This window comes from Carica papaya, chromosome 5, assembly GCF_054855325.1.
Source record: "Carica papaya isolate Zhongbai chromosome 5, ASM5485532v1, whole genome shotgun sequence".
Lineage (NCBI taxonomy): Eukaryota > Viridiplantae > Streptophyta > Magnoliopsida > Brassicales > Caricaceae > Carica > Carica papaya.
In genome coordinates, this window is record NC_142313.1 from 18,392,782 (window position 1) to 18,407,892 (window position 15,111).

The 15,111-nt window shown below is 30.5% G+C and overlaps 1 protein-coding gene across 1 annotated transcript; it reads left to right on the plus strand.

Annotated features, from left to right (window-relative positions):
• The first annotated feature begins 5,788 nt into the window (after positions 1 to 5,788).
• On the plus strand, positions 5,789 to 10,511 carry LOC148253812 (uncharacterized). The gene is made up of 8 exons (XM_088220504.1): positions 5,789 to 6,195; positions 6,328 to 6,653; positions 6,780 to 7,120; positions 7,640 to 7,808; positions 8,324 to 8,403; positions 8,521 to 8,751; positions 8,839 to 8,957; positions 10,034 to 10,511. Exons 1-8 carry the CDS (start codon positions 5,789 to 5,791, stop codon positions 10,509 to 10,511), a joined length of 2,151 nt encoding a protein of 716 aa, XP_088076630.1.
• Positions 10,512 to 15,111: the final 4,600 nt, after the last annotated feature.

The following is a 15,111-nucleotide window of genomic DNA, read 5'->3' on the forward strand; positions in this document are numbered from 1 at the left end:
CTCTCACCATGAAACATCACAATCATTTGCCTCTTAATCATTCTTGTCGCTTCAATGAGCTTTCGATACCTAGCAAAGTCAAAGAGATTCCTTCTAGTTCTCCTTTGTTTTCTAGAAATATAGTAGATCTTCACCTTATCAAAGCTCCTAAACTATTGAAGAAGATATCATGGATTCATTTTTGAGCTGACATTATCCATAAAGGTCGAATGTAGTGTCCTCTCCATTATTTAATTTAGACCTCTTTATTTGCCTTAACTTTACCTACATTCTTCTCAAATCTTTTACCATGGTAAGCCTCTCATCCAGAGCCTTGATGTTCTCTCTCTATTTCTAGTAACAGTCCACTCAATGCTTCCATGTTTAGCACTGGTGTCAATCTAACTAGTTGATGATATAATGGATGATATTTTTATGATAATACAATGGATGAAAATGCATGTTAAATACATTTGATTTTTATTTGATAAAATATTGAAGTATTGAATATTATTTATAATTATTATATTAACCTTTAATCTCAATATATCATTATTTAAAGTTATTGTTAAATATATTTATATTTATTAAAATTAATAAATTATTTTTTATTATATTCACCAACTAATTTTTCAATAAAAGTGGATCCATCAGTGAATAAACTTACTAATTAATAAATTATGTAAGATAAATTTCACCAACTCACATGAGCTATTAAAGAATCTATAAGAATAATCAATAAATCAAATAATAAAGTTATCACTATTAGTAAAGTTGTTAGTAAATTTATAACTAAAATACTTGTTAGAGCATCACCGTGTATCATCACTGAATAGAGTTGTCAACATTGTCACAAAATAAGTGACATATGCCACCAATCTTTTTATAACCAGGATCTAACTTTAGAAAATTCATTTTTTTAATATCGGAAGTTTTTGGTTCAAGGACAATATAAGGTGAAAATGTGTGATGCACCTATTTTGTGATATAAACTAATTAATAGTGTAATTTGTATGCAAAAATGAATTTTAAATCCTATATACGTTGTGTATGTGCTAGTGACATCATTTACGACATAATCCATTAGTTAAAGTAATTATCATCGGGTGAAACTAAACCACATCAAATGGCGAAAACAAAAAAAATAAAGAAAAAAAAATTACAAAGACCTTTCCTCAAGCTTTCCACATAATCCTTCCTTCCAAGCCTCCATTTCCCAATGAGCAGAAAGATGTTTCACCACTATATTTATGGTATTTAATATATGGATCAACTCTTACTTTGTATTTCCATTATTTCTGCTCTTTCATTTACTTCCAATATTCCATTCCAAGGAATTTCACTAACTCAAATAATTTTAATAGAAAAGTAGTGTGTTATACATAAATAACATTATAAACAACAAACATCATTTTTAAAGTCTAAGTAAGATCAATAAATTTCATTAACTTCATGCATCAAAGATAAATCCTATTCAAATCACTCTTTGCTACTAACAAATTTACGAACTAAAATATAAGTAAAAGGTGGGTAAGTTTTAATCTATATAATTCCTAAATGAAACCAAACATTTCCTATATGAATTTTCTTACCAAGATTCAATTATTTAGAAATAAAGAAGAAGTACATATAATCATCATTGACTTTATTACCAGGCTGATTCAAGATTAAGTAAAAGAAAAAATAGTATGTGATAACCCAATTCAAATCACCAAAGAACATTAAAGGAATAAAGGAGAAAAGATTATAACTACAAACAATAGACCCTCTTTATAAAGCCAAATCATAGCTTTCTAATTTTCTTATTTTGACATGACATTGATATTAAGAATTAATTTACCTTCATCATAAAATTAACAACAATAAAGGGAAATGAAATTAGTAGGAAGCCTGCTTAATCACATAAAATTATTCATAGAGAGATGACAACTAATTGCATCTATAAACCATATGTAAATTTACATGCACAAAACTCAATCATTAAAGTAAAAGAATAGAAGATTTGGAAAATTATACCTAAGAACTAGAAATCCTCAACAAACTATTCCCTCATTTTTTCTGTCAGCCTTTTTCTTTTTCCTTTTTCAAATGTAATATGGAGCCTTGTTTTTGTCCCTTTCTTTGGCCAAAAGCTTCTTCATTAATAGAGGAAGTTGCTCTCTCTTGATCCCAAAGAATGCTCTTTTCATATCCATCTTCCTTGGAGAATCTCGCAGCAGGTAATTCGTCTCTCTCTTAGATATCCAAGAAAAAGTTGCAGCCTCATTTGGTGTAGGGTCAACAACTGAATAGGCAAATTTATTATCAGTTTGTTGTTTTTTTGGTAAGAAAATTTTACATTGAAGTCATATTTTATTGAATTTAACACATCTTAAGAAAAGAAAGACAACAGAAAGTTAGAGCTACATACCATTCTGAGATGATGCAGCCATAACGTGATTGAGAGACCCCTTGAAAAAAATCTTAATTCTTTGACTCATTTCTTCTCTCTATCTAAGTATTATGTACAAAACTTTGTAACTTTAGCTGATGGAAAATATCTGAAATGAGAATTTGTGCTCCTTTTATAGATAAGAGGAGAGGCCAAAACACATTTAAGATACTTAAATGTGTTGATAACCGTTTCTATTATTGTAGATTAATACCTATAAAATATAATAATTCTATAATTTATTTTAAGGTTACCCACTCCATCAAGGTACCTTTTTCTTTATAACGGTTATCTATTATTTTGGGTGTCCTTTAAGTTGACTTCAACCATTATAAGTGGATGAGAAAATAAAACACTAGATTAGTGGGTCATCCACTTAATTGTTAAAATTAACATTCTCTCACTTGACCCATAAAACCGATTATGAAAACTATAATATATATACATTTTATACTAAAATATATTTATTGGTAAAATGAATTTGATATGTGATTACAATAAAATCAACCAACAAACCCAAAATTACTATACCATAATATTGAAATAACTTATATTATAAATGTGAATATAGCGGTCCCATGACTTCAATGTCACATTTCCTTCTATGCACTACATACTAATAACCTTTACTAATTCAGTCCATAATGTCAAAATAGTCTCTATAATTTATCATGTCAAGACATTTCTTATTGACTAAATATTAAATTGTGCACCCATGATTAAAAATAGAAAATAACATAAATAAACTTTAATGCACAAAATGTCAATGATTCAACCACTAAAATATCAATTGTCATATTATGGATTACTCAAAAATACCTAACCTTACAACATGTTCTGCATATGTCTTTAGAGGTAGCCCATTAGTCAATGGATCTACAATTATAAGTGTGATACTAATATTTTCAATCGACACTTGTTGTTTTTGTACTCTTTCTCCAATAGCTAAATACTTTAAGTTTACGTGCTTGGATTCACTAGAATATTTGTCATTCTTAGAGAAGAAAACAACTACAATATTATCACAAAATATTCTCAGTGACTTAGCAATAGACTTAATAACACCAAGTTCTGAAATGAAATTTCTCAACCATAAAGCATAACTTAAGGCTTTAAAACATGCTATAAACTTAGCCTCAATTGTAGATGAGGCAGTAATAGATTGCTTTACATTCTTCCACGAAATTGACCCATTTACTAGCATAAAGACAAAACTTGAAGTAAACTTTAAGCTATCATGACAACCACCATAATCTAAGTCCAAGTATCCAATCACCTCTAATTGTTATGATCTTTTATATGTGAGCATATAATCTTTTGTCCCTTGAAGATATCTCATAACCTTATTTGTAGCTTTTCAGTGTTTAATTCCTAGATCACTTTGATATCTTCCCAATATACCAACAACATAGCTAATATCCGGTCTAGTACAGGTTTGAGCGTACATCAAACTTCCCACAACAAATGCATAAGTAATGTTCTTCATCCATTTCCTTTCTAAGTCATTTATTAGGCACTGACTTTTACTTAATTTATCACCCTTAAGAATAGGTGCAACACTGACTAAACATAACTGCATATTGAATCTCTCCAAAATTCAATTAATATATCATTTCTGAGACAAACCTAACAATCCTCAATAACAATCTCTGAAGATTTCTATTATGATAACATAAGTTGTCTGATGCAAATAAGGCAGGATACAAGAACATGGACCCAATTCAGATACTTAATGGTTCGATTACAAGAGCGAGGTTGAAGAAATTCAAGGATGTATTAAACGGAATGATTCAAGGTTTGTGGAATGACATTGACAAAATTCAAGAATACAACAAGGAAGCATGTATTGAACTTGGGCTGAATAACATACATCAAAACTTGGTCACATTAGCTCAAGTGGAAGTTATACTAGCCCAATATGAAATTGAACCAGTTTGCTTGGATGGGCCATAACTTGGGCTTTTGATGTCCAAATTAGTTGATTCAAAAGTCTAAACTTATCTACACATTTGGGCCTACAACTTTCATAGAGAAACCCAATCAAATTTGGATTTTATTAAAAAGATAATTGGCTCACAAGTTTCAGAATGAATTTTGACTTAGATACATTGGATCTAATTGTCTCCATTTATTGTATATAGACTTTTATTTTTCCTTATTAAATAGAAATATTTACTTAGTAATATGAAAAGTTGTGACTCTTAGAAGTCTTAAAACTTATGTTGGAGGGTTGTTTCATCTATAAATAGGTAATATTCTTTTTTGTAAATAGAAGTTGATATATGAATTTACTTATTGTAAGGTTTCTTAAGAGAGTTTTTTCTCTTGTTCTGATGTTTGTTTGAATCAAGGTTCCTACGAGTAAGCTAATTACTTTGTGAGTAATTTATTCCAAATTTCTCTTCAAGGGTTGAATTTGGGTTACAGATTTGTTCTAAAGTTCTCTTTCACGAATTGAATTATGTCAAGGACTTGGTAAATCTAATTTATCTTTCCAAGGGGTTGCTTCTAAGCATAAAGATATTGGGTCTCGGGTTTAATATACCCTTGGTTTGTATCAATTTTGTATTAGAGCTTAGGCTCTAAATCAGGTTATATCCATTGTGTTTCATCTCTTTACTTATGTTTCATTGTTTCAAGTCTTTGTTTCCATTTTTATCCTCCATATCCATTTGTTATTATTTAACATCAAACATATCAGTTTAGTGTCCTTTTGTTGTTCTATTCGTTTTAACTTGTTTTCTATTGTTATTTTTAATCATTTGTTGTTCTCCATCTCCTTGTGATCTGTTTGTCATCCAAAACTTAGTCCATTTAAGTTTATTTATGTTGTGTTACATAAAAAAATAAAAAAAAACAAAAAAATGTGAAAAGAAAAGTAAAAAAAAAAGAAGTCAAGAGGCAAAAAAATGAGGATTCGAAAAGGAATTAAAAATAAAATTCAGTTTGTTTTCCTAGATTAAAATTTTTTTTAAGTCATATTTATTTCTAAGAATTCGAGTTTATCTTTCATTTCCATCTACCTTGGTTGAGTTTCATTCAGATTATCTTTTATTTCATTCCATCTTGGTTTATTCTATCCCTGGTTGTAATTAAGCACGTTTGTATGAGCTTTGATTCTCTACAACGAATCTTAATAAGAGAATTATAATAGTAAAAGGCTGAGTGTGAGTTCATCTAGAGAAAAGCCAAAATTTAAACACGAGTGAAATTGAGTAATACCATTATTTGAATGAAACATGTGAGGGAGTGAAGTGATGAACTATTCTTTTGCTTTACTAACTTTGTTTTGCAGCTTAATATAAGATGAGTGGATAAACAAATAATCCACAAAATGAGATAGATAGGTTCCAAGCCTTAACAGAATTAATGAAAGCTATGGATAGAAGATATGGTGAGATTATTGATCGAATGAAGAGGCTGGAAGTTTTGATTACAAGGGGGCAGCCACCAAATGCTCCTAATCCAGCCATGCATGGTAGGAGATTTCTAAATAGAGTTCAAGAGAGCAATGACTTTGAAGATAATGAATCACGTGGTGATAATGAAGAAGAAGAGGAGGTGCAACCAAGAGCAAAAAACAACAATAATAGCAACTTTGGTGGTGTTAAATTGAAGATTTCATCCTTTCATAGAAGAATGGATCCTGAAACTTATTTGGATTGGGAAAAGAAGATTGAACTAGTATTTGATTATAATAACTACACTGAATCCAAGAAACTACAACTTGTCGTTGTTGTTTTTGAAGATTATGCTATTACTTGGTGGGATGATACAAAGAATAAGTGAAGAAGAAATAGAGAAAGGCTTATTAAAGAATGGAGAGTTTGAAGTCCATCATGAGAAGAAGATTTGTACCAAGCTATTACTATAGAGAGTTGTACAATTGACTTCAAAATCTTACGCAAGGTTCCAAGAGTGTTGAAGAGTGTTACAAAGAAATGGAAGTGGCCAGCAAATGTTGAGGAAGATAGTGAGGCTAAAGTGGTTAGATTTCTTAATGGTTTGAATAATGAGATTTCTAATATGGTCGAATTGCAGCCTTATATGGAGCTAGAAGATTTGTTTCACCTTGCTTTGAAGGTTGAGAAGCAATTGAAGAGAAAAGGGAACACAAGTTATTTTTCTTCCAACACTTCAACATTCAAATTAAATTGGAGGAAAGGTGATAAGGCTTTGTCATGCAAGCCTAAGGCAAAATCAAAGGAGGTTCCTAAAGCATTCGGTTCTCATAAAGATAAGAGTAAGCTTGACTCTACTACTAATGCAAGAAATATTAAATGTTTTAAGTGTCAAGGTGTAGGTCATTTCAAGCAGGACTATCCAAATTAAAGAACTATGTTTATGGTTGATGGAGAGTATTATTCAGTTAGTGAAGAAGATAATAGAAGAGAAATATCATCCTATGAAGATGCAATTGATGATGAAGATAAAGAATTTACCATGGCAGAAAGTGGAAGGGTTCTTGTAGTAAGAAGATCTTTGAATATACAAGTACAACAAGATGAATGCGATCAAAGAGAGAACTTGTTTCATACTAGATGTCTTGTGAAGGATCGCCTATGTGATGTGATAATTGATGGTGGCAGTGTGATAAATGTTGCTAGTATTCTTTTTGTTGAGAAGTTGGGGCTGTCTATTATAAAACATCCACATCCTTACAAATTGAAGTGGCTCAATGATTGCGGGGATATAAGGGTGACAAAGCAAGTTCTTGTGGCATTTAAAATAGGTAAGTATAAGGATGAATTATTATTCAATGTAGCACCTATGCATGTTGGTCATCTTTTATTGGGACGCCCTTGGCAATTTGATCGAAGGTTATGCATAACGATTTCACAAATCACTTGAGAAATATGGAAAGAAAATTACTCTTGTACCACTTTCACCAAAAGAAGTTTATGAGGGTGAGCTTAGAAGAATACAAAGTGAGAGAGAAAATAAGAGTGAAGAAAAAAGAATGAGTGAATGTGAGACATCCAAGAGTGAGCTTTTAAAAGAAAAGAGTGGAAAAATAATGAAGTGAAAAAGAAAATGAGCTTAACAAAAGAGGGGCAGAATTCAAATGAGTGTTAAAAGAAATAAGTGAGCTTGTATGCAAAAAAGAGTTATATTAAGAAAGCTTCATTTTCAAGGAAAATCGTACTTGTGCTTATATGCAAGGAACTTTATCTAAACACTAACGACCTTAATGTTTCTTTACTTAGTGTGTTTGTTTCTCTTTTACAGGAATATGAAAATGTCTTTCTAGAGGAGATACCTAATGGATTGCCACCCATTGAAGGTATTAAGCATCAAATTGATTTCATATCCAGTGCCTCAATTCCAAATAAACCAGTCTATAGAAGTAATCCTGAGGAGACAAAGGAGCTTTTAAGGCAAGTTGAGGAATTGTTGGGTAAGGGATTTATTAGAGAAAGTATGAGTCCATGTGCTGTTCAAATATTATTAGTGCCTAAGAAAGATGGTTCTTGGCTTATGTGTGTTGATTGTCGTGCGATTAATAACATTACCGTAAAGTATCGTCATCTTATTCATGGTTAGATGATATGCTTGATGAATTTGGCTCTACTGTTTTAAGCAAAATTGATTTGAAAAGTGGTTATCATCAAATTTGAATGAAAGAGGACGATGAATGGAAAACTGCTTTCAAAGCAAAATATGAACTATATGAATGGTTGGTTATGCCTTTCGGTTTAACTAATGCACCAAGTACTTTCATGAGACTTATGAATCATGTTTTGAAGGATTTCATTGGAAAATTTGTTGTTGTGTACTTTGATGATATCCTTGTGTATTCTACAGATTTGAATAAACATAAAGTGAGAAATGTTTTAGTTACCTTGATAAAAGAAAAGTTGTATGCTAATTTCAAGAAGTGTTCTTTTTATTTAGATCGAATTGTGTTTTTAGGTTCTTTTGTGAATAAGCAAGGTGTTGAAGTTGATGAAGAGAAGGTAAGTGCTATTAAGAGCTGGCCTATTCCTAAATCGGTAAGTGAGGTAAAAAGTTTTCTTGGTTTGGCTAGTTTTTAAAGGCGATTTGTTAAATACTTTAATACCATTACTGCACCACTTAGAGAAGTAATAAAAAAGAATTATATTTTCAAGTGGGGTAAGGATCAAGAGCGGGCAATTAATGTGTTAAAAGATAAGCTTTGTTTGACACCTATTCTTGCTTTGTCTAACTTTGTTAATACTTTCGAAATTGAGTGTGATGCTTCAGATGTTGGTGTTGGGGTTGTTCTTATGCAAGAAAAAAGACTAATTGCCTACTTTAGTGAAAAGCTTCATGGTGCTTCTTTGAACTATTCTACCTATGATAAGGAACTTTATGCTTTGGTTCGAGCTTAGGAGAATTGGTAGCATTACCTAAGGCCCAAAAAATTTGTCATTCATACTAATCATTAATCATTAAGATTCTTAAAGGGGCAAGGTAAGTTGAATAAGAGGCATACTAAATGGATTGAGTTCATTGAAACATTTCCTTATATGATTAAGTATAAGCAAGGCAAAGAGAATGTTATGGCATATGCATTTTCAAGAAGGTATACTTTACTCAATGCTTTAGGTGCTTGAATGCTTGGTTTAGAACATGTTAAATCTCTTTACGAAAATGATTATGATTTTTCTAACATTTTTAAGGCATGTGAGAAAGTGCCATTTGGTAAGCTCTATAGAATGGATGAGTTTTTATTTAAAGAGAATAAGTTGTGCATACCTATTTGTTCTATGTGAATGTTGCTTGTTAAAGAATCTCATGGGGGAGGTTTAATGGGATATTTTGGTATTTAAAAAACTTTAGATACTTTAAAGGAACATTTCTATTGGCCTAAAATGAGGAAGGATGTGCAAAGAATTTATGATAGATATGTTGTGTGCAAACAAGCAAAATCTAAAGTTTTGAATCAAGAATTGTATACACCTTTACCTGTTTCTAGTGAACCTTGGATCGATATTTCAATGGATTTTGTTTTGGGTTTGCCTAGATCAAGGAAAGGAAAATATTCAATTTTTATAGTGGTGATAGGTTTTTAAAGATGTCACATTTCATACCTTGTAATAAAACTAATGATGCCACTAACATTGCAAATATGTTCTTTAGGAAAGTAGTATGTTTACATGGCATTCCAAAAACAATTGTAAGTGATAGGGATGCAAAGTTTCTAAGTCATTTTTAGAAAGTTTTGTGGAGTAAATTAAGAACTAGGTTATTGTTTTCTACTACTTATCATCCACAAACTGATGGTCAAACTAAAGTTGTGAATAGAACTCTAAGAACTTTGTTGCGTGCTATTGTCCAAAAGAATTTAAAGAATTGGGAAGAGTGCATTCCATTTGTTGAGTCCGCATATAATAGAGTTATACATTCTACTACTGGTTATTCACCATTATAAGTTGTTTATGGTTTTAATCCTTTAACTCCTTTGGATTTAGTTCATTTACCATGTAATGAAAGAACTAGTTTAGATAAAAAGAAAAAGGCAGATTTGGTGAAAAAGCTACATGAAGATGTGCGCAAGAACATAGAGAAGACAAATTAAAAAATCGCAAGCCAATTAAACAAGGGAAGGAGGCGAGTGATATTTGAACCTGGTGATTGGGTTTGGGTACACATGCGCAGAGAAAGGTTTTCTACTCAACGAAAATCAAAATTGCATCCTAGAGGTGATGGACCATTTCAAGTCCTTGAGAAGATCAATGAAAATGCCTACAAGTTGGATCTTTCTAGTGAGTATAATGTGAGTGCTACTTTTAATGTGGTTGATTTTTCTCCTTTTGATGTAGATGTTGGAGATTCGTGGACAAATCATCTTGAGGAGGGAAGAAATGATGCAAATAAGGCAGTATACAAGAACATAGATCCAATTCAGCTACCTAATGGTCTGACTACAATAGTGAGGTTGAAGAAATTTAAGAACGCATTAAACAGGATGATTCAAGGCTTGTGGAATGACATTGACAAAATTCAAGAATGCAACAAAGAAGCATGTATTGGGCTTAGGCTGAATAACATAAATCAAAACTTGGTCACATTAACTCAAGTGGAAGTTACACTAGCCCAATATGAAATTGAACCAGTTTGCTTGGATGGGCCATAACTTGGGCTTCTGATATCCAAATTAAGTGATTCAAAAGCCTAAACTTATCTACACATTTGGGCCTACAATTTTCATGGAGAAACTCAATCAAATTTGGATTTTATTAGATAGATAATTGGCTCACAAATTTAGAACAAATTTTGACTTAGATACATTAGATCTAGTTGTCTTCCTTTATTGTATCTAGACTTTTGCTTTTCCTTATTAAATAGAAATATTTACTTAGTAATATGAAGAGTTGTGACTCTTAGAAGTCTTAAAACTTATCTTGAAGGGTTGTTCGATCTATAAATAGGTAGTATTCTCTTTTGTAAACAAAAGTTGATACATGAATTTACTTATTGCAAGGTTTCTTAAGAGATGTTTTTTTCTTGTTCTGATTCTTGTTTGAATCAAGGTTCCTACGAGCAAAGCTAATTACTTTGTGTGTAGTTTATTCCAAGGTTCTCTTCAAGGGTTGAATTTGGGTTGCAGATTTATTCCAAGGTTCTCTTTCATGAATTGAATTGAGTCAAAAACTTGGTAAATCTAATTTAGCTTTCTAAGGAGTTGCTTCCAAGCGTAAAAATATTGGGTCTCAAGTTTAATATACCCTTGGTTCTTATCATTGTCTCATCCATTTTAACCATCTGAAATTTTTTAAAGAGATGTTCATTGGTTTTTTTATAACAAACTAAGATCACTACTAACTAGCAAAATATCATCTACATATAGTATTAGAAATATAAACTTGTTCCCATTAATTTTTATATATATACACTGATCAATAATATTTTTCTTAAATCTAGAAGATGTAATGATATCATTAAACTTTATATACCATTGTCTGGAATCTTGTTTGAGAGCATAAATGGATTTTTTTAATTTGTAAACTGAGTATTCTTTTCCTTTCTTTGCAAACCTTTCAGGTTGATCCATATAGATATCTTCATCCAAATTCCCATTTAAGAAAGCAATTTTTACATCCATTTGATGTAACTCTAAATTAAAATGTTCTACAAGTGGCATAATAATTTTAAGGAAATCCTTTTTAGAAACTGGAGAGAAGGTATCTCGATAATCTATATCTTCCTTTTGAGTAAAACCTTTGGCAACTAGTTTGACTTTAAATCGTTCGATACTACCTTTAACATCGCGTTTGGTCTTGAAGACCCATTTACAACCGATACTTTTATAATTATCAAGTAATTCGACAAAATTCCATATATCATTATGGTCCATAGATTTCAACTCTTCTTTGATAGCTTCTATCCATTTATTAGAATCATCACTTTCCATGACTTATGAAAATGTAATCAGATTTGTTCTTATCCTAATATCAAAATTAGATTCTTGTAAATATACCACATAATCATCTGATATAGTAGATTTCTTTTCCCTTTGAGATCTTCTGAAAAGTATTGATTGAGGTTGTTCTATAATATTTTCAATGAAGACATCTTCTTGTGGTAATGAACCATTTCCATTATGTAGCTCATTTTCTGTAACTTGTTGAAAAGGATGAGCAAGAATTGTTTCTTGAGGCAAAAATGGTGGTGGGATATCCACTCTTATTTCCTTAAGGTATACTTTTCTTGGTTCTTCACTCTCACTGATTTCACCATTTTCTAAAAATTTGGCATTGCCAATTTCAACTATTATCGTACCATGGTTAGGATAATAAAATCTATACCATTTGAACTTATCTGGATAACCAATAAAATATTAAGATATTGTCGTTGAATTTAACTTTTTCTCATGAGGATTAAAGATTCTTGCCTCCACTAGACAACTCCATATATGTAAATGTCTTAAAATTGGTTTCCTACTAGTTCACAACTCGAAAGAAGTTATAGATATTGGCTTACTAGGAACTCTGTTCAAGATATACATTGCAATCTTTAAGGCTTCACCCCATAAAGAAATAGGTACAAAAGAGTAACTCATCATACTCCTAACCATTTCTATTAAAGTATAATTACACCTTTCAGCAACACCATTATGTTGTGGTGTACCTGGCATTGTGTATTGAGCACGAATACCATGATTTTCTAGGAATTTGGCAAATGGACTAAGATTTTGTCCTGACTCATCATATCTACCGTAGAATTCACTACCTCAATCAGATCTCACAACCTTAACCCTTTTTATCTAATTGTCTCTTAACCTCTGTAATGTACACTTAAAGATATCAGTGACTTGAGATCATGCGTTAGATATACACAAGCATATCAAGATAGATCATTTATAAAAGTGATAAAATATCTCTATCCCGTGAAACAAAGACTGGAGAATGGTCCACAAATGTCTGTATGAATTATCTCAATAAGCTTATTTCTTCTTGTGGCACCTTTCTTTGTATGTCTAGTTTGCTTTCCTTTTATGCAATCTATACATACTTGGAAATCAGTGAAGTTAAGATTTTAAAAAATTTCATCATTCACTAATATCTCAATTCTTTCCCTAAAGATATCCCCTAGCCTTTTATGCCACAAGAATGAAGAATTTTCATTAATTAAGCCATGTTTTGATCCAATATTTAAATGCAAGGTAACTAAAGCTTGTGCAAATTCATGATTTAGGTAAATTTTATATAAACTCTCATATAAAATACCAGAATTAACTGTCATTGAATTAAACACTAAACTTACTTTTCTACAACCAAAATAAACTAAATATCCAACAACATCTAATTTGGATAATGAAATTAAATTTCTAAAAGTCGAAGGAACATAAAAAGTGTTCAAAAGATCCATATGATGACTAGTCTCTAATAGCAAGCAATAGGTACCTACAGCTACCACTTCTACTTTGAGATCATTTACCATATAGAGGAACTTTTCACTTTCTTTCGGTTTTCGGGTTGTAATGAATCCCTGCATTAAATTAGTAACATGAGTTGTGGCTCAGGAATCAATCCATTAAGTATTAAAAGAAATGTCAGCAAGATTCGATTCATAACATACAAAAGAAAGATTCATACCTCTTTTTTTGAACCAAGCCTTATATTTAAAACATTCCTTTTTCACATGACCTTTTTTGCCACAAAAAATAACAACTCCGGATAAATTTTCCATCATGACTCTAGTTATTCTCCCCAAGCCTACTCTGTTTTTTTGGTTGAATGTTCTTTACGTTTATGGATTTGCTTTTATTCTTCATAGTTCCATGAGAAACTACGGGGCAAAGTTATGTCCATCTTATTTTAATCTCATTTCTTCTTGAATACACTTGCTAGTAAGCTCATTCATATTTCACTGTTCATTATTAGTGTTATAGTGAATTTTAAATTGAGCAAACTACGAAGGAAGTGAGTTAAAGATAAATTAAACTAAGGATGACTCATCCATGTTTATGCCCAATGTTTTAAGTTTTACAGCCTTTTCAATAATGTTCAAAATGTATTGTTGGATTCCTTTCTGACCATCATATATTATGGTGGTTAATTCAGCTATCAATATACCTGCAAGAGACTTATTGGCACGTTTGAAATGCTCCTCTAAATATTTCAGAAATTCTAAGGCTATCTCATTTTGAGAGAGGGAAGTTTTGATGTTAGTAGCAATGATCATTCTCATAAACATAAGACTGAGTTTGTTTGACCTTGTACAGGCTTTGAATTGTTCTTTATGCTCCAGAGTACTATCATCGATAGCTTCAGGAGGTATTTCAATTATCAAAGTCAGATCAATCTCTAGTAAACTTAGTGAGAATTGGATCTTTTTATAACACTTCGTAAAATTTGACTCATCAAAAGTTATCATTCCAGATGCAAGAGAATACAGTGAAGTGGGAACTGTAAAAATGAAACAATGCTCACAGTAAGGCCTCAAGTATATTTATAATATTAAATTTATAAACGATGAACTATTGATATCACTATAGTTTTTCCTTTGGGCAAAACATTAACATATCTAGTGTTCACTCAAAATGGCTTAAAATACTTAATATTTTATGTTATTTACATATTATCTTTGGGTATCCATCTAAATAACACAAAGTAAACTATCAATTCATAATTAGTAGAAAGTGACTATCTTTTGGGTTAGTCTTAATCTTATAATTATAAAAATATATATTATTTTTTTATAAGTCTCTCTTAATTCTTTAATGTAGTTTAACTAACGTAAGACTTATCAACTTTGGTTACTTTGGTAACTCGCCATGTTAATGAATCTTAAGTCATAAAATTATGAAACCATAATTTGTATAAAATAACATATATATTTACATTTATGAAATTAACTATAATTTAACATATATATATATATAAACTATTAGTGTAATATATACACATATATATAAACTGTCAGTGTAATAATATATGTATAAACTGTTATTGCAATAATATATATATTAACTGTTAATATAATAATATATAAATAAACTGTTAGAGTAATAATATAGATATAAACTGTTAGTGCAATAATATGTATATATTAATTGTTAGTATAATAATATATATATAAACTATTAATGTAATTATATATATAAACTGCTAGTAATAATATATATAAATACATAAACTGTTAGTATAATATATATATATATAATGTTAGTATAATAATATATATATATATAAACTTTTAATATATATATAAATATAAACTGTTAATATAAT